The sequence below is a fragment of the Halyomorpha halys genome, unplaced genomic scaffold, assembly GCF_000696795.3.
Source record: "Halyomorpha halys isolate HHAL.00 unplaced genomic scaffold, Hhal_1.1 Scaffold421.1, whole genome shotgun sequence".
NCBI lineage: Eukaryota > Metazoa > Arthropoda > Insecta > Hemiptera > Pentatomidae > Halyomorpha > Halyomorpha halys.
The window spans coordinates 420,833-448,235 of record NW_027109834.1 but is presented as its reverse complement, the minus strand read 5'-3'; the positions used below and the strand labels follow the sequence as shown (position 1 = coordinate 448,235).

Genomic DNA, 27,403 nt, shown 5'->3' with positions numbered 1-27,403 from the left:
CAATAAATTTATTTAAAGTTTGTTTCTTTTTTTTGTTAATAAATAATAAAGAATTATTCAACTAATGAATTAGATGATTTGTATGTATTGATTAAACAATTAATTATTACATGAAAATCCATTGTTAGTTTGAATTTATATAGTTTATAAATACTATTTATATGAATATATAAATTGTATTTCTTCGCTTTATTTTTTAAATATTTAGATAACTATGATGATTTGATAAATTAAGCAGTATTATACTTGATGGTTTCGTATAAAATATTAAATATGTAAACTAAAATGCAATTTTTTATCAATGAAATACACATATAGTAAAAGTTTTTTCAATTATATTTTGAGATTGAAACAATTTTTTTGTAGGATTAAAGAGATAATGTTTTTGGGTATTTATTGATGGAGTTGTTTGAAAGTTTTTCTAAATTTCATCCAGACTTCTCCCAGAATGGTAAAAATAATATTAAGCTATAAGTCATTGAAAAGCTTTTTTTTTTTTTTTGTTATATCTATTTAAATACAAAAAGATTTTATTTTAGAAATGTGTAGTGAATAATTTTCAACTGAAGACATTAAAATTTTTACAGAGTCAATGAATGAAAATGGAATACAAAGATTATGGAAAATTTTAGAAGATATAGGTTTGCCTAAAGTTCCTTTCATGAATAAAAACCCTAAACAGTCATGGATTAGAAGCTTGGCTAAAGCTAAAAGATTTCTGGATTTAGAAGTTTTAATTGGATCAGGTGTCACAACATCATTGAAAAACAGTACAGCCAACCAATTAGCCATTGCCACAGTTGAAGAATCAGATAAATTCCTGAGGTATCTTGTAATAAAATATACTTTTACAATATTTAAATATATTATTTTTCAACATTAAGAGGAAAAAAAAAATGTTCAAAACAGGAGAAAGTTGGTGGAGACCTCAAATGATCAATTCCTTGAAAGAAGATTAGCAAAGGGGGACCTGGAGGTAGTACAGACCTGGAAGAAATACTCAGTTCAGCTTATGGCTTACTTAGCAAAATATGCAAATGTGTCTTTACCAAATATGAATGAAGTATTGACTGAAGCAAGCATTAAAATTATAACTATGAAAGGAAATATTTCAGAGGTGAAAAAACAAATTTTTTTGTACTAATTATAAAAAAAAAAACTATATGATTATAAACATTTTTCTGGGTTTTCTTTTTAGGAAGTTTGATAAATTTATTTCTATAAGTTTTTTTAACCTCCAAAAATTTAAAGAAATGAACATTTTTATGAGCTGACAAATATCAGTCTTACACTGATCTGTAGAATGAATAGATAATTTGTATATTACAGAAAAAAATACAAAAGTGTTTTTTAAATTTGTTTCAAGAAAGTGAAAAGAAAAAGGTTTTTGTAAAGAAAATTGTTAAATGAGTACGACACTTTTATGCAATTCTGCAAAGGAGGGGGGGGGGGGTAATTGTAAAGGTTGTAGATCTATGCCTGTCAGCTCCTTTCTTATTTTCTTGTGTTTACAGTGAGTCTATAATGAATTTGAATTCAATACTCACTAGCAAAAATCAAACAAAGAAATTAAATAAAAACCGTGCTTTATTCTTACCAAATAAATAGAAAAAATAAAACTGATCATAATATTTATTTTATTCAAAATCATTTTAATGAGTTTCATCAGAGGTTATAACAGAAGTTAATAAGCTGAAAACAAGCATATGACTTCTATTTTCACCTCACATTATGACATTTTTTTCAATAATATATTCTTATTTATATCAGATACAGTACAATATCTTCGTATTCTACAGATTAAAATGTTGATGATCAAATGATTTTTTTATAAAATATTTATATTAGAATTCCATGAGAGATCAGTACTGAACCACTACGAGATTTAAATACTACAACTATAGTAGAAGGACAAGGTACCAAGCAGTACTTTTTTTTCCCACATCTCTCAAAATGATCTTGGTTATAGATTTTATTCTTTTATTTTTTTATTTGTGATTATTTGTTTTTATATTTGTATTTGTTATTTTTTAACCTTCATATTCTGGCAAAAAAGATTTGAAACCTGTGGAATAATCCATCCTTTCTGAGCTAGTTGGAATATATTAGGGCAATAAACCCAAAAATAAAAACAACTTTATTTTTATGTTCTTTTATTTATTTATTATTTTTTATTATGTATAAATTATATGAATGAGTGGCAGATTATGATATTTACTAGTAAAACAATTTAAAATGTTTAACTATTTTTGTATCTCATTATGAATCTTTTATTCTATTCCATGGGAAAAAAATATGTAACCTATAAGAATTTTTACCATACCCAAAGGGATTGCTTCATATTCATAAGAATGCCTAACTAGCTGTTTATATATAAAAATAGTAATTCAATATAGAAATAACAGCCCCGAATATTAATTATGTATGAATTAGTAATGTAATTATGTATGAATTCATGTCCATGTATGGATTATCACTATGATGATAATTTATTAAGGAAGATTTCTATCACAAAAATATTCCGCTCTGTCATTTTTAAAATATCTTCCTTATCAATCATGTTACTTCTTAATTTATTAATTGACATAAAAAATTCAAGAATTTATTGTCAATTCTTTAAAATAAAATCTATTACTGAATAATTTTTTTTTTTAGATTGAATCGTCAGAAAATGTAACAGGACCTATCATAAATGATATTCCAGATGATATGTCATTTGATGAGGTTCAATCATTTGTAGATTCAGCATCAAGTAATGGCAAATCAAAGGTAATTGATTTTGAATTTATTATTTGATTTTTTTCTTCTTTCTAGACTAATAAATAATCCTCTAATTTTTTATAATTAAAAAAATAATTGAGAAAATTATTCTAACTGTAATTTCAGATTAAGTGGAAGGATTACTTCCAATATATGTACGATGATCTTGACACTACATTAAATTTTGAAGAAGATAGTGTTCTAGTTTATAAAAAAAGTTATTTTGAATTATTATCATCAATGTTGGATGAATATGATGAAAAAGATCTAGGTAATAATCATTTAATTTTTTTTTTCCAATTCTTACTAGTATTCTAATAATGTTTATTTCACCAACTAATATTCTAGATATATTAATACTAACATTCTATATTTCTAATAAGTTAGTATTTCAAAATATAAATAATTTTTATATAGATTAATATTTTATTTTAGTGGTTAAAGATTATAAATATAAAAATATGAAATAATTTACTACATTTACATCATTAGATTACTTCAAAGATGTTGTTATAAATCAATTCATACATACATCATTTACATCAATTCATCATATCAATTTTGTCATTACAGTACTAAGTAATAGAAACATCTAATCTAGGTCTAGACAAATGTTTTAATTGATATAAAAAGTCATACGTAGCATAAATGAAATAAAGAAAAAAAAAGAATTTATAAAGAAGGGATTACACTTATTATAATTACAATAAATAAGACCAAATCTCAATTTTTTTTTTAACTTGAAACTATAAAATTTGCAGTTATAACAACTATAAGGTTGATTATTGGTTTCTTCCTTCAAATGTTATATTCAAATACTAACTGCCATTGTTAGATCTTCTACAAGTATTCCTTAAGCTATTCAATTAATTTGTTGTGCATTAGCCAAAACCTTCTAAAACATTGTATAACCAGAATGCAATTCCTACGTATGAACTCCTACAAAAAATATATTTCTTTCTTGGAAGAAACATAAGTAAAAGTGTGTACTAAGTAAGTGAATTCACTACAAATTTTTACTAGAGTGGAAAAGGCTAAAAAATCAGACTATAAAAATTAAAAAGACTGTAATTGTTAGTTTCTCAGAAACACAGCTAAAATTATATCACCTCAATTTTATTTGTTTTTTAATAAACAATTTTTAATCATTTTCAGAATTACTTGTTTGGTGGGATGTTGTTTATATGCTCTCTCCTCATGTAAATGAAGAACTAAAAACTCTAAAAGATTTGTACGTGTCAAAGATAGTGTCTCATAATCAAATAGAACCAAGGTAAGAATTGAACTACAAATAGAAAGTTACTTAGAAAGCTACTTATTTTTTTTTTTAATTTATTACATGAAGATAGACTACATATACCTATTTTCCATGCACAGCCTATCAAATTCACTTCCAAACCTCATTAAAAATCCTCAGGATCTCTTATAACATCTATCTTGAAATAATCTGTTATCACAGATCACAGGAGATTTTCATTCCTATTCTTAAACTGTTTCTTGATTCCCTGATTCATTTTCTTCCCAGTGCCAAAACTCATTGTGAATGAAAGCCTTCTATTGCATCAATTAGTCTTCTTGTTGCATTGCTGCTGCTTTCCAATTCCATACTTTAAAAATGGATTATTCAATAGCAAATTAAAATAACTTTTCTTATAAGCTAATTTAACTATTTATTCCCTAGAAGAATATCATCAATATTATCTTATATAATATAATATTATCTATCAACAAAAATTTGTCTGATGTTATTATAAATAATTTGAATAGTTTTAGTTTTAAAAATATAAAAATTCAAATATTTACAAGAACAGAAAAATATTTTTAATTTCAATTCACTACATTAATTTTAAGCAAACAGAATAAAATTTAAAAGTCATCAACAAACATTCATTAATCATATTAATAATAATCAGGATAAAAATGATCAACCTAATTATTATGTAAAAAAGGGTTGTATGTTTTACACATATATTACATCATGGCTATACAAAAGGATGCATTGCCAATGACACACCCTGTAAGGCAGGGATACAAATTATACACACTTTGTGAATGAATAACAATCAATTTCTATATAATTAATTTAATATTAAAATATAGGTCAACTGAATGTGCAAGAATTGTATATAACTTCATGGATGCTGCAGTCGGATATTCAGCAGTGGACAGCATAGACTTTGAATTAATAAATAAGGTGTGTATATATCATTTATACAAGTTTTACTAAATGTTATTTATAAAAAATATACTACTAGATTTTGTGTTCAATGATTATTAATATTTGGAGTAATATATTATTTAGTTGGTATTTAGCATTAAGTGGTAGTTCAATATAAAGCACTTCAATATGTTTTGGAGACTGGACTGTTATTTATTTAATAAATTCACTACCTAAATATAAAACTATTGTTGTTTATTCTTTAAAAAGTAAAGAAGTTACATGACTGTAACTAGAAAACTTATAAATTAAAGAATTACAACACCTCTTAAATAATTCAAAATGCACTTAACTTATTGAGCTTCTTGCAGTTTTGAAATATGCTATTCAATAAATATTTTCAAGTCAATTAAAAAATAGTTAAGGAACTTTCCTTCATCTCTTTTCATCTAAGTAATCTTTTGAAACATTTTCTCGAAAGAATACATAATGAATTATTTTTTTGTGAATGGTCTATGTTAAATTATGAAATAATGTATAAAAAGTCTTGATAAACCCCAAAGGAAATTAGCACAGTAATTTATCTAACAAGATAAAGTCTAATTTAAATTAGATTGGTTGCTTGGGGAATTGAAAAAGCAGAAGTCAGTGATCTGGTGTGTAAGCAACCAGAAGTTAGCAAAAATTTGAATACTTAGTGCCTATATAAAGTTCTGAAAAAGTAGAAAAAATACTTCTATAATTCTAAGATATTTTTAATATGGTTCAGATTTCATATATAATTTTAAATCAGAATCTATATTTTAAATGATATTTATATTTCTTAAAATAATGATCATTTTGTTCATGAACTTTTAAAAGTTTTTAGTTGTATTTTTCTTGAAGGTTGCAGATATGATATCATATATTCAAGATTCATTTATTAATTACATCAAAGATCTCACATGGATGGATGAAAAGACGAAAATTGCAACAGTTGAAAAAGTTTTAGCAATAAAAAAATTTATTGGAATACCAAATTGGATGCTGGACAAAGATGAATTAGATTCTCATTATGAAAATGTGAGTATTTTTATTTAATAATATTATACAAATTTAAATTGTAAGAAAAAACAAAAAAAAATAATGAAGAAACAATAAATTGTTTATTTAACATGAAAGTGAATTTGAAAACATAATATATACAGATTTTAAATAGTAACACACTTTTATTTTTTAGACTATGACATTTATTTTCATACTAATAGTCACATGAGTCCTAAGGAACATAATTAGGTACTTATACTAGTGAATAGGTTTTTAAAATTATTTAAAACTAAAATATTTTCTTGCATAACAATTTAAATCAAAATGAACCCAAAATACATTAAAATAAATAAATTCAACAAAGTAATTAGTTTTCTAAATGAAAAATATTCTGTGATAAGTCGTAAGAAACATCAAATTCAATCACTGAGAAAAATATCCCCATGCTATTTCAATAAAAATGTTGGAATATTTTGAGATACCTAATGATGATATATATTTATTAATATTAATACATTTTACCAAAAAAAAAAACTGAATGAAAAATATATTATTTACAAAGACCATTCCATTCATTTCAGGTTACAATGAATGCAACAACATATCTTGATAACTTGCTGGAATTACTAAATGAAGAGATATCTGAGACTATGGAATCCCTGCGAACAGCAAATGACAAATCAGTGTAAATTTTCTAAGCGATTTTTAAAATCAATTATTTTATAACAACCTAGAACAGGAATCCATATTTATTTTATTAGTAATGACCCACAACAAATAACATAAATTAGTACATATCTGTTTATGAAATAATGTTATAAAAAAAAATATTGCAGTATTTTTACAGTTTGATTAGAATATCACGTGGTGTGTTTCTACAATTATACCCTTATAATTATTTACATTAAATAAATTATACGTTTCTAGGAATCTCTGTTCTAGGTTAATGCTATAATAATGTATACAGTTAACTTTCTAAATGTTTAAAAGTTAAAACATCTTAATAATCATAGACAAGACAATAGATGTTCATTGAAATTTGTGGCAAGATGAAAAAAATGTTTTTTTGTAGTTAAACTTGATAGAAATACAACTCTTAGGGAAGAAATTAAAGACAAAATTTAAGAAGGAACTGCCATTATTTTTTCCGATGGATGGGTATAAAGCAGAAAAACTAAGTGTAAACTATGAACATTTTAAAGTGAATCATATTTATAACTTTATTGAACCTGATAGTGGTTTAAAAAATCAGCACATCAAAAGGCAGTTTACTGCGTAGCAAGAGGGCTCAAGGTTTCAGGAAGTCAGACTAATTCATTTTGAAGACAAACAATGTGGGTCAAAAATATTGAACTTTAATTTTTTTTTCTATTTTGAATACCATTCAGACCATCCTATACCATTTGATCTGATTGAACAAATTCTTTTCTTTTTTAAAATAAAATTAATTATGGAAATTTATATAATGGTTGAGCTTCTTTTCTGAGTAATCATATTAATTATTCTGTTTGTGTTTTACTTGGGGGAGCTGTCTTTTTCATCCTGATATTTTTTTCTCGTCTTTCACGGAGGTTCTTCCAAGATAAAAATCTCTGGAGGTTCTGAAAGTGAGAATGATGTAAAGAAGTTGAATAAAAGGCCAACTTTAGATCTAATATATAGTCTTAGTTTAAAAAAGAAATATATTGTTAATTTCATAATTGTTATATTTTTTTACAGACCTCAGTTCAACCCCTTGGATATTAATGCTTATTACGACCCAAGTGCAAATGCAATAAGTAAATTATCTTTTTTTTTGTCTTATATTGGCATAAACATTCACAGTAAACATTATAATAATTTTCTTATTATTTTTTAGGTGTTCCAGCTGCTATAATGCAGTTCCCATTTTATAATTTAGGGCTTGAGTGAGTACCTATATTGAATTTCTTACTTTTATTTATTTTAATAACTGTCAGGCATCTTTTAAACAAAAATTTAAGCTAATTATTTTACTTATGATATAGGTATATCAGTGACAATGTGGTATATCAGTTAATGATAATTTTACAGTTTATCTATAATTTAAGTCATAAACCTACTATACATTACAAAATAGCTCTTTGCGATATAAGAAATGACTATTGTAGAGTGACCATTGATCCCATTTGTGTTTTGTTACTAAGCTAAGACTTTTCAAGATGTTACAGTTAAATCAGAAAAAAAAAATTGTTATGTTTTTTTCATTTAAAAAATTCTTAAACTTTTGAAATTCATACTTATTACAAATAAGTTTTAATAAATCTATATATTTATTAAGGTTATCATAACATATCATTTGATCTTATTTTTAAAAAATGTCGACTATGTAATGTAAGAGTATTTTCTTTGATAAATAACAAGTGACCAGCTGAAAAATATCTTTTTCAACTAGTAACAGTTACTTAATCATTTATTGGTAGGTGTAAATTTGGATTATATTTGGAGACAATTTTATGAAATGATTTCCAAAAACAAGCGCTTTTTTGAAATGATAAATGGTTTTTATAAATATTATTGGAGCCTAACTCTGAACTCTAGGGCCTTTATGTGAAAGACTTTAATTGAACTGTTATCACAGACTAAAACTTAATTTGATTGAAAATAACATAAAAAAAAAAATAAATAAAATTTTTTATTCAGTTGAAGTTATTATTCATAAGACTACTTAAGTTCTTATACATAAGAAATTCATGTAGGAAAATATGGCATTTACTTTAATTTTATGGTCCTAATTTAAAAAACGAAAAATATTTTTAAAAAATCAGTTCCCTGTCAGTAGTGTGAGGCCTAGCCTATAGACTCCGATTAGTCCCTGGCCTACAAGTTTGGTGAAGCATCTACTTAGACACCCAAACATAAAACATATTACAAGAACTTGGCATTCAGAGACAAAGGTCAGTTAGAGTACATACTTCCTTTTGAAAATCTCTTCGGGTGGAGGAATACATCAGAATGTTCCTAGGAGGCAGCTCTCCACCGACTTGGGGAGCAAGTGTTGACTACTTTCCTCTCTTAAAATATTGTCTTGTCTTGAAAGCTTCAAAAATAATTAAAACAGCATTGTTTCATCAGAAAAGACTAATAAACTTTAATAAGGACCTACTTATTACATAATGGAATGTTTTCTCTTAATTGCCACTCTAAACTATTACCAAGATGTTGAAAAGTTGTGTGATATCATTTTTCATCAGCCATTCATAATTCCAAAGAACCTAAACTTTTATTTTTCGACTGGAATTTCTTTTTGTCAATAAGTTTCTCCTTTGCTCCAAAAAGGCTGAATAGACTAACACCTTTCAAAATATTCCCTGGGGTCCACAGAATCAAAATGGAGTCCCTTGTTTTGTTTTTTGGAACCGATAAGAATTTAAAAAAATTGTTAATAATTTCCACTTTTTCATTGATAGTAATACTATTTTTTATTCATGAATTTTTTTAAATGAAGTGATCTGTGCTGTAATTGTCTTTTAAGTAAATATCCTATTTTTTTAATTCCAGGTCACTAAATTATGGAGCTATTGGTACAATATTGGGACATGAAATGACACATTCTTTGGACAGCTTTGGTAAGGAATCTATTGTTTAAATAATGTATAAACGATTTTTTTATATAATGCATATTGTATTATATTATGCAATATATATATATATATATATATTATTTTAATAAACATTAAAGTACATAATACAATGCCTTAATGCCTTATGTATAAAATTTTTCAGGTCGAAAGTTTGATTTAAATGGTAATTTGAATCAATGGTGGAGTAATAAGTCTTCATTAGAGTTTGATAAACGTACAGAATGCTTTGTTAATCAGTACAGCAATTATTATTTACCCTCCATTAATGAAACAGTTAAGTGTCAATCAAAATAATGTTATTTGTAATATATATATTTTAAATGAAATATTAAAATTATTTTTATTTGAATTAAGATTAGCTTTCAGTATAAATAAATATGTATTGTTAATTTGTCATAAAAATTTCTTGTTTCAAAACTTATGGTTTTCCATTAACCACTACAGGGACAATTGCTATGATGTGAACTTTTAAAGAGTAAACTGTCATTTCCAAACTTTAAAGGCCAATCATACTACTTTTGTAATTTTATATTATACTTTCACAAATATTAATACAATAATTAAAACTAAACTTCAAATACACCAGCTTCGAGCTCACAAATTATAGCAAATGAGCAATACATATAATTTTTATTTATTTGACATAACAGTTTTCTAAAACCTTATCTTCAAATGTTTTTCTATAGACAAACCTTAAAGTGTTATCATCTCTTTGGGTTGAATCTCAGTTAATATCTCATATGGGTTTATCATTATATTGAAGAAATTAACTATAGTATAGAAATCCTTTCTTTCAATTATGAGGGATTTGAATGATTTTGTATTTCGAAAAACTAATTGTCACCAGATCAGTCAGTTTATCACTTTTATTCATATCTTTTATATTTCTTGAGTATTGAGACTCTAGATGAATCCTTTATTGCTGTATTACTTTGTAAATTAATCCCATTCTTCCCAGGCAGATCAAGAGTTATAAGGAATGTGAAAGCTCAGTGATTTATTCTTAGTTTTCACTATGGTCATTTCATCAAGGCTAGTTACCTTGGAATTTAGAATCATTAGCAAAATCAGTTTATATGAACTCCATGTGTCTTAGAAGTAAGTTATAATTGTTTTATAAATGCTCCAGTGATTCTTGGATGCAAATAACTCAAAGCTTGATTGAGGCTTTTCCCATTATAGATGTACTATACAGTACATACCAGTTTATTATTAACCGCATTATTGCATTCAATCAATATTTAGTCGCACATTCTGGAACCATAAGCACAACCACAAAATTTACAATGTATCACTTAAATATGTCAGTTTGTCAGTTGCTCTATAAGTTCTTTATCTTGTTTTAGTTTTATTGATCATTTTATAATCTACAGAAGTGGACTGAGAAAGGAAATTATATTATTACACTTCTAGAAATTAAATTATCTTTCTCTAAGCTGTTTCTTAAGTTATATAAGATTTTTGTTTAAAAACCTTTGGACTTCAACTTGCCTCCTTCTCAATTCTAGAAATATGTGTCATGCCACATCGCGATTTTTTAAACATATTGTAAGAAAAAGTGGTAAGAAAGTAAAAATATAGGCTAAAGTGTGAACTGAATTTTACTAAAGCCAATAATTTTGGTGGAGTCATCAGACATTGGAGTAGCCAAAAAGATAGGGAATAGCCAGAAAGAGTTTGAACTTACCTTTATTGTTGTCATAGGTCATCAGATATATTAATAACTCAAAAAGAAATTTCTTGTCAATTATTATTTTTAACAAGTAATTATATTTATTTTTTAATTAGCTATAATTGTTGGTTTTGTTATGTTGTTAGTAATGTCTCTAAAATTTATTTTCAGGTGAATGGTAACAATACACTTTCTGAAAATCTGGCTGATGATGGTGGACTAAGAAATGCATTTAATGCATATCAGATATATGCCAGAGATAATAATATTGAAGAGCTTGGTCTTCCTGGATTAGAAGAGTTCTCAAACAATCAGCTATTTTTTCTTAGTTTTGCCCAAGTATGTTTAGTATATTTAATTAAAATAATTAAAGAGTTTTTAACAGCCTTATTTGAATATTATAATAAAAAGTTTTTATATAGTCAACCCTCTTTATCTGATTCGTATAATATATCTTGTTATTTGGCAGTTATAAATCTCAGTTTAGTGATATTTCTGAAATTAAGTAAAATATATATTACATTTGTTTTCTAATCAGACTTTAATATAATGTGTGTTTATTATATCTTTAATATCAAACTTGAGAAAATGTTCAATCTAAAATACTGACTTGACTTTTTATATAAAAATGATAAATCACTGACATATTTTTGCCTTTGAAATTAACAAAATCAATATTTATCTATTTATTGATTCTTTATTGCCAGTTTAAATCTTTAGGGTTCCTAGCTTATAATTCAAAACCACACCATTAGTTGAAATAGGTTTAATACTATATCACATAACATCAAATAATTTTTCATTGTATTTCACTTATAAAAAATTAATTTTGTTTGTACAGATGTGGTGTTCCGAATACACAGATGATTCCCTGAGTGACACAATTGAATATGATGAGCACAGTCCACAGTTTGTGAGGGTAAACAAAGTTTTGCAGAATACAGCCCGCTTTTCAGAAGTGTGGAACTGTCCTGTGGGGTCGAAAATGAATCCTAAGATGAAATGTAAGCTGTGGCTAGACTAGGTTAAATACCACATCTCCTATTGTTTAATGTTTACCAATCATGCAAATAACTTAAAAGTATGTTTGTACTTCTGTAAACTATGTAAAGTATTACTGTAAATATTAAATTAAAATACATATTTATAAGTAAAAGCTGTAGGGACCATTATTTGTAGACTAGGCTAGAATAACTCAATTATACCGTCCATTAGTAAATATTATTATAAAATGAAAGATAAAAAAATTATGTTTTATAAGCGATTATTTTTTGAGTCAATAATGATTGTAAATACCAAAATGTATTTTAGTTTTTAGAACATATGAAAATGAAAAGTTTGATGATGTAAATAGTTTTATCTGTAATAATATCATTTTTTAAACTATTATAGGTTATTGAAGTGTTTTCATTCTAATTATTATCTGTAGGAGTCATATCACTGTTATTGATTATAATTAACTGGTATAAATCTCATAATTAATAATTAATTTAATTTAAATACATTCAAGGTAATCAAAAAGAATTTAATTTTTAAAAAATGTGTTTTTAATTTAAATAATTTAATATACAGACAAATTGAAAAGTTAGTGAGAAAAAAAAAAGGGATAAATAAAGTGTTATGTATAACACTGTAATAGAAATAGCCCTTATTAGAACCATTATTAATTATTGTTAAGCATTTACAGAGGAGAGCAACCTTCTTTTATTTATGGAAAAAATGTATAGAATTTTTAGAAGTTAATTTAAAAATTAGTTATTGCTACTATATTACCAATAGAAATTACAATGTTTGCTTTTTAAGATAGTGAACTAGATATTGTAATGAGATCTGAGGACATTAAGTACTTTCAGACCCTACTTACGGTCAAATGCTGTAGGTCACTCAATGATGTTAATGATAGAATGTTTATGTACCTGATTTGTGATTAATAATGTGATTTTAAAACTACTATCAGTCATTATATTTTATATAAATATTTTTGTGAAAAGTGTTTTTAGTTCATAAGCATATTTTTTTTTTATAATAAAATTCTGTTTATGTTTTACATATTTTATTATTTTTATAAAGAACAGTTTCTAAGCCTGAGAATATTATTTAGAAATTTATGGAACATGGTTTTGAAAGTTTATTAAGTTCACAATGTTTTTCAAATACTTTAAAATAAAAGTATATGTACTAAGAGCGTGGATCAGGATTCAGATTTACAGAGGAGCCAACTGAGATTTTGCCCAGTGTCAGGTTTAATCAGTAGGAAACTGAGTTACAGACACAAAAATTTGTGTCTAAAAATAAATTTTTAAATGTAGGGGTGATCCCCATACTTTGTACACTGTCCCTTAGAGTTCCATAAAAGCTATTAAATTAGATTATTTTTCACCAAAATACTTATTTTTCTTAAAGCTTATCAATTAAATAACTAAAAAAAAAATCAATTACAATTATTGAATTAATTTTAACTATGTCTTTCTGATTAATTTTAAACATTTCTTTCTAATTAATTTTAAAATTAATCATTGAGTAACCTAAGATTTGCTGCCTTACAATCAGGTTCAGCTTGGTAGTGGGCAATGATGAGTATTATTACTACTGTTTACACCTGAGCGTCAAACTTACTACTACTATCACCATCACCATGGAACCTCTATATAACTGTTATAGGGTATTTTAAAATATTAGGCCTAATACCAAATTAGAAATGGATTTGATACTCGTTCAATAATTAATCAACAATTTACGTAGCTGTATCAGGCTGCAGTAATATCCATTTATTAATTTTAAAAAAAACAGACTGTTACTATGAAACCTCAGTATTTAATTGCAGGTGTAAATTAAAAACTGATCCCATTTATCTTAGTATTTAGTCTATTTATTATCTCATTAGAACTTAGTAAACAACATAAAATGGAAATATCGAAAAGATGAAAGAAATCCTTGTAAATTAAAGGACATCAAAAAAGTAGTAAACTATGGTCTACATCAGTGATTCTCACTTGGGGCGCTACCATCCCCTGGTGGGTGCTGCAGCGATTCAGAAGGGATGGTGATGGCCACAGGTCCATTTGGGGAGCGATGAATAACTATAAGTTGTCACCGTTAGCATATCACAATATTACTGCTGACGAAAATAGAGCAGAGGATTACTAAATTGGTAGCAGCACACCAGGTTCATCCTTCTCATTAAGATGATTTCGAATGTTTTAACTTTTTTTGGATTACATTCTATTCTGATTTCAATAAATAGTTTTATAATTTTCAAGTTCAATGTTTCTAATTTACACCATTCTTTGCTATATTTTACGACAAAAGTAGAATCATTAATACATATGTATTTCTTATTAATTGCTATACTTTTTTCATGGTTTCCAGGGGGTTCTAAGTAATATTTTTCCTGGAAAAGGGTAGGAACAAAAAAAAATTGGGATCCTACCTTCACAGCCACAGGGAGGAATTTGCTCTAATCAGTTAGAGAATTGGCTGTACTGGCAACATAAACCCCCACTTTATTAGAAAACAGCGGTCTCCACCAATAATTATAATTAACCATATAATTTCAAATATGAAGAATAATACCTATATTGTATTATTTAATTATACCTATATTGTATTAATTTTGTTATCTCAACTATATTTTCTCTAGGTATATATTATTTAATCATTTAATTTATTTTTAGTTTTTCCTAAATTAGAAAATTCTTAAAGTTATTATTATTATCATATTTTTATATCTCTTTCTTGTATTATTTTTAAGTTTTGTCATAATTTTTATACCTTTTTCCTGTATACGCAATGTATTTGAAATAGAAATAAAATCGTAACGGCTACCTCCACTCCACTCCTGTACGCTTCTGATTTACTGTCTAAATCTGTGAAGCTATCTACTTGAACATGATGGTGGTTCTGAATTGTTCTTTAATCATTTATTATTATCATTATTAGTTTTATTTATTCTTTCTCGACCTTTATTTAATCTCAACTTACTTCTTTATTTTCCGTGTTTTAGTGAACATATTTTTAACCTTATAGTTTATATAATTTTTTAAAATTTTTATCATTGTTTATTTTATATTAATACTATTTTATTTCTTCTTTCCTTCTATTTGTATATGATTTTCTTTTCACTTATTTTTATATGATTTTATCCCTACCTTAATTTACCGCTTTGTATTTTATTATCTTTAAAATCTGTACCATTACAACTCATGAAAGATCATGGGTTCAGTACTTTGTAAGGAAGTACTGTTACTAGACCAACGGTTGTGCAAGGAGGTGATTTGGTCAGATTCACGCTCGACCGCCAGATTTTTACCCAATTAAGTGTACCCCAGGAAGGCTCTAAGAACCCACAGGAGTTGACTCACGGCTACAGTGTAACAGAAAACAATTTTCTGGCAGGCTGATTCGAACTCAAAACTTCGAACTTTTATTATTCCAAAGAATATGTTCAAATATTCTTAGTTGTTTTTGTATCTTTTTAGCCCTGATGAAGCTCAACAAATTGGATCGAAACGTCGGGAAATGAGTAGTCGTAAACTTCGTTTTGATCGCAACCCTGACCACCTTCATATTTAAAAATAAATAAAATAAAAATTAGAAACCTGGCTATTTTACAATACTTAGTTTTATATTTTATAATATTTAGTTTTACAATACTGTAGCTTATATGAAACAACGAAAAAATCAATAAGGTATTAACAATTAATGATCAAATAGCATTTTATTGATGAGTTATCTAGAAGATGGGGAATAACACTGAAACGTTGATGTAATAAGCTTTCAAATTAATAATTCAATGATTCAAATCCATTTTCATAATGATTATTGAAAATTTGTCTTCTCGACTTTTTACTCACTTATGCTTATGAAAAATAATTGCTTTTGATCTGTTAGATTGATTCACAGAGTTCAGAAATGACAGGGACAACCTGTATTAGTCCTAGAATGAATTCAAGTTCAAAAAGGAATTCATATTTCCTAGCGAAACGATTGTTCATATTACTCCTTCCCTTTCGAAGAACCGACTCCTAAGTACGAAAGGGCAAAGATCGCAGAGCGCACTCAGCGAGGACGTGATAAGGCGGTGCGGGGGAGGTGTACTCACTAAATATTAACTATCAGGCAGTTGGAGGTAAGTGGGTTCTCCTGTCGTCGATACGGTGGCCATACTCCGTCCGATAGAACCTTTCTAGTAATTGCCTGCCCAGCTCCTGATCAGCATCTACTCTCTCTTTACACAGTGGGCCGTACCGAACGGATACTATCAATTGTTATACTATCAGTTGTATTTGTCAGTTTTCATCAAACTTTTATATTTAGTTTTAAATCCAAAGAATCAAATAAAAACTCCTCATTTTTTTTACCAAATCAGACAAGCAATTTTTAAAATATAGAGGTTTCCAGGAAAATACATTTGCGCTCGCGTAACCGAAATTAGTGGAAGGTATTTGATGAAAATGATACTGGATCATTCCTACACCAATCCCTAATCTCCTTCAAAATTAGAGGCCTGCTGTGAATAGAGTTAAAGATTCATCAATAACACACTTTCAGTCAGTTTTTGCTTTGGATTTTAGCATTTCTTGATTTTCCTAGCTAATGTTGAAAGAAAACTTGAGACTATACTGACTATATTTGTAGCATCTCTTTGACCTGTGTTCCTAATGGTTATTCTTTCAGCTTTGTGTAATATCTTCGGATTTTGATATTAGCGAGCGCAAAACTGTTAATTTCTGTTGATATCTGTAAACGATTTACGAGGAAAAGATTTTAAACTTATCTATCAAAATAACTAAAATTAGTTTCCTTACGATTTAACGACTTCAATCCTCATAGATTAAAAATTTGTATTTTCTCAATTTTTAGAGTAATGGCTGTGCTAAGGAGTAGTGAAGATGCACAAATTGTGACATGATTTCCTATATGAAATTATGAGGTTTAAAGGACATGAATAAGGGACAGTGGTCCCGAAACGTTGTACCATGTTATGAGAATTTAATACAAATTTCATTCAACTGGAAGTCATTAACCTGAAATTGTTTTTTATGAATTGACTCACCAGACTTCCTATAGAGATAATCCAAAACCTTATTTTAATTTTTTAACGCAAATATCGCACAAAACGCCTATGATACTCTGAAAATAGATAAAAAAATATCTTATCAAACGAAACAAAACACTGGATGGATTTTGATGGAGTGGATGATGATGATATACTTTTTGTTACCATTGAAAATACGACATACTATAATCGTGGAAACGAACCTAAATATTCAACTGGAGAGTGTCTCTTCTGTACTTTTCATAATATTAGTTATTCTTCAGGATCTTAAGTTAGTTAACTTTTAAAAAGATACGATAAGTACTATTTGAATCCGCTAAGCTTTGATAAACCACATAGATATGATAAAGTCAAAAAACTCATACATCAATCAATTGCAGGCCTGCCTTTTACGCCATAACCCCTGATGAAGAGCTGAAATTCAGGTCGAAACGTTGGCATAAAATAAATAAATATGGTTTTGTTTATTTATGTTGTTCTTTGCTGACGGCACCCCCCGACAAACTTCTCCAATAATGATATGTGTTTTTCTTTAAACAAATATCATCCATTTATAAATATTCTATGCAGGTTACTTATAAAGTTTGATTTTGTTATGTAACTAGGAAAATCCCTCGTAATTCCGTATATGAGTACAGAGGATCAAACCAACGGATTATGCGCCCATTATATGATAACATCAAATCCAAAGAGGCCAGACGAACTGTTCAGAAGGCCCCAAAAGTTGTTAGCTCCACCCTCCCCCCCAAAAAAAAAAAAAAACAAAGATGCCAATCATATCTCGGAATAAGTGACACGAATAACATTAAAATGTAAAAAAGGACAGTGTGTTAATCTCACTCGGAAATGTTTGCATTAATTGCAAGGAATGTTTGAATTGACAGCTCGTTATTTTTTTTTTTTTACAATTTTGGAGATTGAACATTTTTATTTAAAAATGTAATAGCGGGAATGTACTGCTTATAAATTACCTCTTTTTGAACACACCAAACATTGAAATTTCAAATGTTTTGGAACTTTTCTTAATTTTTTTTCTATAATAAATTTTTTTTTCCACTAACCCTTTTAATATCCGCATTCCTATACCTTTAAAAATGTAATTATGTAGGGTTTCAAAATATATAGCTAAATTTATAAATGTAGCTAAAATTATAAAATATTGGCTTAAACAATTTTGAACAGTTAAAAACTATTGGGGTTTTAGAATTTCCACCCTCAGCATTTTCTCTGAAGCAGGTTTATCTCTTTTCTAAATTATTTCCACAGACAAACTATCTCAAACACAAGTTTATTTTCCAGCCAAGAAGCCAAACACAACACTTTCTTTGACAGAAAGAATTTCTAGGGCTATCTCAGCACTTAAAGAGAATCTGCCACTAAAATCTGAAACTCAGCATCCACCTTGAACTTTAAAAGTATGATATATCTCTCGCTTAACCACAGAAATAATACTAACAATAGTTTTAAATAAGTATTTATTTTCACAAACCCCTTTCATATCTATGTTACCATAATAATATTGTTATATATGATAATAAAAATAAAGCTAAAATTATAAAATATTTGCTTAGATAATTATAAAAAAATAAAAATTATTAGGGTTCATGAAACTCCAAATCCCTAAGAACGTTCAAAATTATCACATCCTCAGTAAAAGTACTTGGAGGAATTTGTAAAATAGAGAGGGTAAGCTGCCTGGAAAAGTAGAGACAATAAAGGGCTTAAAGGGCAAATTGGAAGGAAAATTATGATGTGACAGATGAATTTGAATCATTTTTATTTGTAATAATCGATTATTTTAATTTATGGTTCTTTATTAATGCATAATAAAAGGAGAGTTGATAAGAATATTGCCTTATTTATAAAAAAGGTTTACAACCGGAAAGGCTTAATTACCCGGAAGGATTTCTAGACTACTGTTCAATGCATTTCACTCATGATGAGAATAGCATAGCCTTGATTATGATCCTTCGTCAATGTGATGAAACTCATCTTCCATCAAAAGGATTGATATAAATAAAAAAAACTTTTGTTAAATGAGAAGATGAAGCCATCAATCTTGAAAGATCAGCCCTCCTTTCATTAACCTTAATTTGAGTTGGATTGTTCAATGCTCCAAACATCTGCACTAACACGTGGCTATCTAATTCCATCTCATTTCCGATCCTAGAGTTCAAATTACCAGAGCTAATATCAAGATTGCAGGCTGCTCTCCACCGCGTTAATCTACGTCTACTAGACTTACGATCCCTTATCTACCTGCTATTCTAAAGTTTCATTGTCTAAAGCTCTGCGTTAACGGGTATTGATGTATATGGTTATTTCTCAACAGCTTCTTTGTTTAACCAATCTAAACAATAATTCGGTAAAACAAATTACAATAAATTACTTTGTGACTATTAAAATTTCAAATATCCTTTGTGTACTTAATTTAACTCATGTGTATATTTAACATTATATAGATGGTTGGCTTGAATAGTGGTACATCTGATAAAAAAAGTTTTGATTTTATTTAGAATTGGACGTATTTCAAATATAGCAACATAGACTGCGATTACTTTCATTACAAAGGTCGTTCTTATACTTTCATCAAGCTATTAGAGTTATTATAATTCAGTACAATCTAAGGAATACTTCAAACCCAAAATAAAAAAAGTTACTTAATATAAGAGAAGCAGTTTTTTTTTTATTTTAGTTTTTTTTTTACATTATCCTGTTCATCAGCTTAACCGACCATGTCTCGGTCTTGAATTGGACGGATAAGAAGGGTTCTACAAGTTTAACATGATCTTATTGTACGTGAAATATATTTCAGTGATAATAATAATCTTTATTTATGTATATACAGTTGACCGTAAAAATTGATATATAAGAAGATGGTCAGGGTTGCGGTCAAAAGAGAAACAAAAATAGTTTACAACTATTTATTCTCCGACGTCTCGTCCCACTTTGCAGGGCTTCATCAGGGGGTTTCAAAGGTAAAGGTTGAACAGTCAAAACTATTTTTGACAATTTTTGGCAACTAAAACAAAACTATTTTTGTTTCTCTTTTGACCACAACCCTGACCATCTTCTTATATAATAATCTTTATTTATTCTGGGATTGATCCCTTTAGAATAATATACAGGCGTCAAAATTAGGCTTTAGAGACTTAGAGTAAAAGTTTACAAAACTTTTTAAAATAAAATAAAACAATGAATTGAAAAGATAGAAATAAACAACAATAATTTACAAAATATATTAAAAAAAAATGATAGAACAAATAAAATAAAGCACATGTCATATCATAAAACATAAGATGACTTCTGATAATAAATAAAAATAAAAATACAATCAAACTAAAGAATAAATGAAAAGATACAATTTCTGCTAACATATTTACAATTATAAACGAAAATCTGAGACATAAAATACAGAAAACATATAAAGCTTTTTTGAAACTTTCAATTGTTATTCTTTCGGAATTGGATGGACAGAAGGTCGTCGAAGAAACGAGATTTGAAGATTGGAAGGGTATTAGAGCTAAGAATAAAGGAGGGAATAGCATTCCATTGGAAAGAGGAACAGGTGAAGAAAGATCTACCAAAGGCAGCGGTGCAATTGGCATTTATATATACGTCTGAAGGCCGTGAGCGGGTATTGCGGTAATGCTCTGAGGATTTAAATTGAAGGATATCAGAGATGTACGGTGGACGGCGGGATTGAATAACTTTGTAGAGGAAGGAAGGAAGAAAATATTTACGACGGAAGGAAGGGTAAAGCCACTTCAACTCTTCTTAAAATCGGGTGACAGAGGCGTCCTTGGGGACCCCAAAGATTAATCGTACAAAGCAATTATTTAACCGTTTTTTTGGTTCGAGATTCCCAGAGACACCCCCGTAAATCAAGGGGGAGATATTAAGGAAGTAACCAGGAGCCTGCGGGTTTCAAAAGGAAGTAGGTGACGAAGATAATTTAAACGCTTTAGGGTGGAGAAGGTACGACGAGAAATATCGGAGACGTTGTTTTTCCAGGAGAGAGTTTGGCCTATAGTGACACCAAGGTTATGGAATTGTATTGGATTCTTGTTTAGAAATAAGGTTGGAATATGAGAAATAGTTTTCAGGAGGTGATTGGATCCTATTACGATTGCCTTAGTTTTCTCTGCATTCAACTTTAGCTTGTTTTCTTGTGCCCACTAACTAATTCTATTCAAGTCTTCTTGAAGCTTCTTCGTGGCAACTAATAGGTCAGAAAGTAGGAAGAAAAGGTAAATTTGGAAATCATGATAGTGCTATTAATTTTCAAATAATCGACATATTGATCTGAAACAGGAAACAGATCTATTTAATGGAAGCTTAAGAATGACATTTTTAGGGAAGTATGAAACACAATCTGACCATAGTGCTACCTTAAATTGCTTGTTTTGATTAACTCGGAAATTAAAAGAAACCTTCGAAAAATTTTAATAAAACAATAAACAAGGACTTATATATAAGTGTTTTTGTTAGGCTCTTTTTCATTATTGTTAGCGTGTTAACAATTACCATTTTCAGAACTTTAACACTTAAAATAGAATATGGTAAATATCGCACTACAACTTAAATCCAGCAGGATCAAATCGAGGTATCAAGAAGTTGGTCTTGAAATCAACTATTCTTTATGGTTTACGCATTTATTCAACAGAATTTTGAACTGTTTTAAAGTTTTTAACTATCGTGTATGCCACACTGAATCTTTCAGAAAACGTTCTTAATCATGTTTGAAAAAAAAAAAAAATCCTCGTTACCTCTTTATTTCTCTCTAATTTTCATTTCATATAAAACACGCAATATTTTATATAATTAGCCACACTTTTAAAACCTTCTGCTTCTGGCTACATTAATTAATAACCAAAAACCAGTTACATTTTGAAAATTTTAAAACTATTGTTAAGAGTAAGATTATTAACTTTTAAGTAACTTTATTAACTTCAACTGGTCTGGTATGTTATTTTAGAATCTCATATTAGTATTTTTTACCCTAATCAAGTAAATATTTAACTAACTAAATATTTATACTAAGTTTCATTTACTTGATATTATCCTTTTTTATATTTATATTGATTACGCAATTAACTATATTTAAAGGTTTTGAAAGGGTTGAGTGATAGTTAAAATGTAGGTTTATCTAGAAATTTTTTTTTCACACAGGTAAGCAAAAAAATTTGTTGAAGTTCGACAAAATTGATACAAAATCTTGTTTAAAGTAATCTCCAGCTTTGAGCTGTTTCGGTAGCGCCGTTTCGAAGACTGGAGTATAAAGATATATTTGCGTATGAGTATGCATAAGCGAAAGTAGGTATAATATTTGAGCAAGTTTATATTGGATCATTTTTTATAATCTTGAACTAACCTACAAATTCGAAACAAATTGGAAGAGACGTATTATAAATATACGTGTGCCGATGATAATACGTTTACACATGCATAAGCGAAGGTAGCCAACACGGACAAACTGAGTATCAACACACAGGAGCCCTAAAATATCTTCAAAATCGGATAAACGGTTCGATTGATTATAACCAAACACAAATTTGACATTTGAGACTGACAAGGAACCTAATTATTTCCTCACCTCCTAAAACGTAAATTTATAGCGAAAAATATGTTCTGAGGTTGTATTTTTTGTTTAAATATAATAAATTGTTCATAAGTGAGTGATGATAGTGTATGATAATTCGTAATTAAAAGTTTTAAAATTCAAAGAAAAAGTAATAAAATATGTATGTTAATTTGACTTAAATAGAAGGCAGAATAGCGTGAAAAAAATTAATTGGATGTGAGGTGTGAATTTATAGTTAAGATTCTGAAATTTATTTTATTTAAACAATAAACCAGTCTTGAAGAATTGATAAGATTATATACGTCTTTTTTTGATTCCTACATGAATACAAATCTTCCCAATAATGAATATTCATGCTAGTGAGGAAACAAAAAAAATCTGTAACATAAAAAAATAAAAAATTAATATATTTTTTAAAATATAGGGTTGCATTCAACTTTTTAACTTCAATTTATAGTGATTTTAATTTATATGAAATCAATTATAAGCGATTAATAATTATTTTTTATTTTTTAATATAATTTGTTCATTAACCATTATTAGGGTTATTGGATTCTAGTAACGATTATGATAAATATGTCTTTAATTTGTTTGATAAGACTTATAAAGATCTGACAGGAGGTTTTATAGTTCACGATTAACGAAAGACCCAAGAACATTTACAATTGCTTAAACAGAAAGCTGGAACGTGCCCTCTTCAAGCGTGACATCACGAACTTGTCACGCGTTTTACGCCCGATATGAATGCCTTCATCTGGAGCACGGGTGCCATTCCATCGTGACGATCCAAACCAGGGATCTAAATGGAATTTAAATCGTTAAGCATTCTTTTAAATGTAAATAGGAAGAATACTGGAGCATATAAATACAACAATATGTTTTGTAATATTTAGGTTGAGCATGCAGTAGTGACTTTTTATTTGTTAGGAAATTTTATTGTAGAGTGATGTTTAATTTATATTGAAGGGATGAAGAAAATATATTCATTCATCAATATTTTCAGCCCTTGAAGCATAAGGGGTAAAGCAGAGTTGGGCAAAAAGTATTCGAATGACCAGAGACGAATACAGTTGTATTCGAATAAAAATACGACTAAACAATCCGAATAATTTTGTATTCGAATATTTGAAATATCATTTCAATCGATTAAAAAATTTGTGGAATAAAAAATTAGTTGAATACAAAGTTATTCGAATACAAAATTAGTTAATACAATATTATTCAAATAACGATTTTCTTTCAATTTCGCTTATTTTTAAACATTTTTGATTTCTAATGTATGAGGGTCCTATTACACATTTTAAGACGAATAGAAAACAAAAATTCTATCGATTTTAAGATCGTGCATCGATTTATTTAACTTTTCTGATCGCTACTATATCAGGGTCCTCTAATATGTTTCTAAAGACGCAGCAAACGAAAATGCTATCGATTTTAAGATTGCTTATCGATTAATTTTAACTTTCCTGATGTATTAGGGTCCTCTAATATGTTTCTTAAGAAGCAGAAACCGAAAATGATATCGATTTTAAGATCGCGTATCGTTTTATTTTAACTTTTCGGATTTATAATATACTAGGGTACTCTTATATGTTTCTAAAGACATAGCAAACGAAAATGCTATCGATTTTATGATCGCACGCTTGCATATCCATTTATTACTGAGATGCAGAAAACATAAAAAAAGGCTTAATATATATGAAGGGACCCTAATATAAGAAGGAATTAAAAGAAAAGTTAAAATAAATTGATACGCGATCTTAAAGTCGATGGCATTTTCATATTTTGCGTATCCTAAAACATAAGAATGGACCCTTATATGTTAGAAATCAGAAAAGTTAAAATTAATCGATAGAATTTTCGTTTTCTGCGTCTTAAGAAACATATAAGAGGACCCTAGTATATTAGAAATCAGAAAAGTTAAAATTAATCGATACGCGATCATAATATATATATAATTCGGGAGAGTGAATTTGTTGATCGGATGTATTAAAAATTGTGAAATGGTGAAATTGAAGGAACAGAAGGGAAAGAAAAAAATGAATGAATTGAAATATTTGTATACGGTGCATAGACTGAAATTGATTGTAAAAGAAAACTTTAGGGGAAAAAAACTGTTTTATTTCTATTTTATTATATCATATAACTTATGTAATTTAAATATGTCCGATTAGCTATTGATCAGTATGCTGTGTGATGTATTTGGGCAGCATAGATGAATAAAGTATTTCTCTCCCTTCTTCTCATATCGATGCCGCTCCCACTTTTAAAGATTTATTTAAACTTTTTAAAGACTTAAACTTCTCGAACTGTACATATGAAAGTATAGTTTCCTCACCACCGAATGTAGGAAAACATTCTACTGATTTTTTTTTTCTCTGTATTGACAATTTTCACTCGCATTTTAAATTTTAGACATCAAGTAACAAGGTTGTTTCCGTATCTCTCTGTCGTCGAACTTAAGTTCGGCCATAATCTATCGAACTGCTTATCCAGTTTTTATATAAATTTTAGGTATTTTTTGTGTTGGTATTTAGATGGACTTCTATTACACAGGTATAGACCTAATTTTCTTGGAAAACGTCAATTACAAATAAGGCTCTTCCGATTTGGTCAAAATTTGGAAGAACATGGAAGAATTGTATAAAAACGACTCGGTATCAATTACCGTCAACTACTTTTGCTTACGCATGCGCAAATATATTCTGATCAGCAAACCTACATTTCGGAAACAGATAATCCGAGCTAGGTCAAAATTGGAGATTAGTATATATGGTCTGATATATATGTATATATATATTATCAAATGCCATTGATTTATTTCATTTACAGATGCGCAACGACCAACGACAATTGAGGAGTATATCATTAAAAGTTAATATATCTAATTCTCAAAAGTAAAGGTTTTTTGACAAAATAAAATTCTAATGCTATAACGCATTCAGTTCATTTCAAAATTTCTTGTCAAAATTTTCAATAAAAATGTAATTATCTATATGATATGTTTCTACATTAATTAAAAAAAGTAATTTTCCTAATGAGGATATATTGGGTTTCGATAGAAATTGTTTTCAATTTTCATCAGAGGCTCATTCCATAAATATAATTCTCATACGAACTCAAGTCATAATCCTTGAAATAAAGGTAATTACTTATTCAATATATTTCAATTTTTAATAAATTTCCAATTTTTCAAAAAAGAAAATATCGTATAAATTAGCTAACAGCGAAAAACTATTTTTCTGGATACACCTATTTTTCAACAACGGCTCGGCTAGTTGATTATGTTATCAACGACGAATCATTAAACATGTTATTGTTTTATTACCTAGTGACCCTGATCATAAACAGACTGACACATATAATTAGAAATATTTGTAGTTATAAATAGAAATATTTATTAAAGGGATAATATCCAAGCTTAGGTTACTACCACCCCCTATTTCAAGAGTACATAGGATATATATATTTTTTTTATCCAATATAATTTCCAGTAATTTTATTTTCATAAAAAGGAGATAATTGGAAGAAAAAAATAGTGAGCAACATTACACTGACTAATATATACTGAAGTCAACTCCTGTGGGTTCTGGAGCCCTCCTGGTGTCCACCCAGCCTCCTAAATTGGGTAAAAATCTTGCGGTTGAGCGTTTTTCTGACCAAATCTCCTCCTTGCACAACCGTTGGTCTGGTAAAAGTACTTCCTTACAAAGTACTGAAACCCTGACCTTTCATGGGTTGTAGCGGTATAGATTTTAATTTATGTTTGGAAGTTATTCAATACCAGTTTGTAATTTTTAACTTAAATTGAATATCTCAAACTGATATATGTGTAAACCATATAGGATAAGAATAGTTTTAATAGTTGGTTAGATCTAGTTTTCCAGAGGCTTTATCCTTGTATTGAGTTATTTGTGTTGGGCGCCATAAAGGCGGATGACCTGATACTGTCAATAACAGCTGGAGTAGAATTGGAGGACAGACTTCTTTCTGATTTTTCTAGGCACTGTTGGTTTTGCATAAATAAGATTAAGATGGTGATATGAAATAAAACGGAACTCAGCACTTAGACTTTCACATCTAACTTGTTTACTTCAAGATCTTTGATTAGATAAGCTCTTTGATCTGCCAGTCAGAATGTCAGCCCATCGTAATAGATCTTGTCGCGTTTGTTTTTGGCGCTGTTGAACTTCTTCAGCTCATTGTTAGTCTTTCAGATCCTTTGGAGGGAATAATAATAGTAATAATGAGATTTTGAAAGAATTCACAATTACATAAAGTAATACGAAGAACAGCGGATGGAGTGTGTTTCTAATAAATAGTTGGTTTCAATGTATGATATAATTCAAATTGCCTAGTTTTGCGCTATGCATTTACTCTAACTATAAAACATTAGACTATAGACTGGTCTAACTATACCACCTTATTTTATTTAGTTAAGGTAGCACAATTAGTACTGATTCCATGATAAGGTTATTTATCAGGTATTATGAATTTTAATATTACTAACTGTTTTAGTTTTATTCAATGCAAATTAGTTTAT

At 28.1% G+C, this 27,403-nt stretch overlaps 1 protein-coding gene across 3 annotated transcripts in view; it reads left to right on the top strand.

Moving 5' to 3' along the window:
* LOC106682527 (neprilysin) overlaps window positions 1–13,265 on the top strand; it is a 73,056-nt gene extending 59,791 nt beyond the window's left edge. For all 3 annotated transcript variants that reach the window (XM_014423435.3, XM_014423437.2, XM_014423436.3), the window contains 14 exons: window positions 588–825; window positions 910–1,117; window positions 2,656–2,769; window positions 2,887–3,031; window positions 3,916–4,033; window positions 4,861–4,954; window positions 5,804–5,980; window positions 6,526–6,629; window positions 7,664–7,722; window positions 7,803–7,851; window positions 9,464–9,531; window positions 9,689–9,819; window positions 11,390–11,557; window positions 12,060–13,265. In XM_014423435.3, coding sequence (XP_014278921.1) covers window positions 588–825; window positions 910–1,117; window positions 2,656–2,769; window positions 2,887–3,031; window positions 3,916–4,033; window positions 4,861–4,954; window positions 5,804–5,980; window positions 6,526–6,629; window positions 7,664–7,722; window positions 7,803–7,851; window positions 9,464–9,531; window positions 9,689–9,819; window positions 11,390–11,557; window positions 12,060–12,242 — 1,856 coding nt within the window. In that variant the 3' untranslated portion in view covers window positions 12,243–13,265. The remainder of the gene's footprint in view (window positions 1–587; window positions 826–909; window positions 1,118–2,655; window positions 2,770–2,886; window positions 3,032–3,915; window positions 4,034–4,860; window positions 4,955–5,803; window positions 5,981–6,525; window positions 6,630–7,663; window positions 7,723–7,802; window positions 7,852–9,463; window positions 9,532–9,688; window positions 9,820–11,389; window positions 11,558–12,059) is intronic.
* The last annotated feature ends 14,138 nt before the right edge of the window (window positions 13,266–27,403 follow it).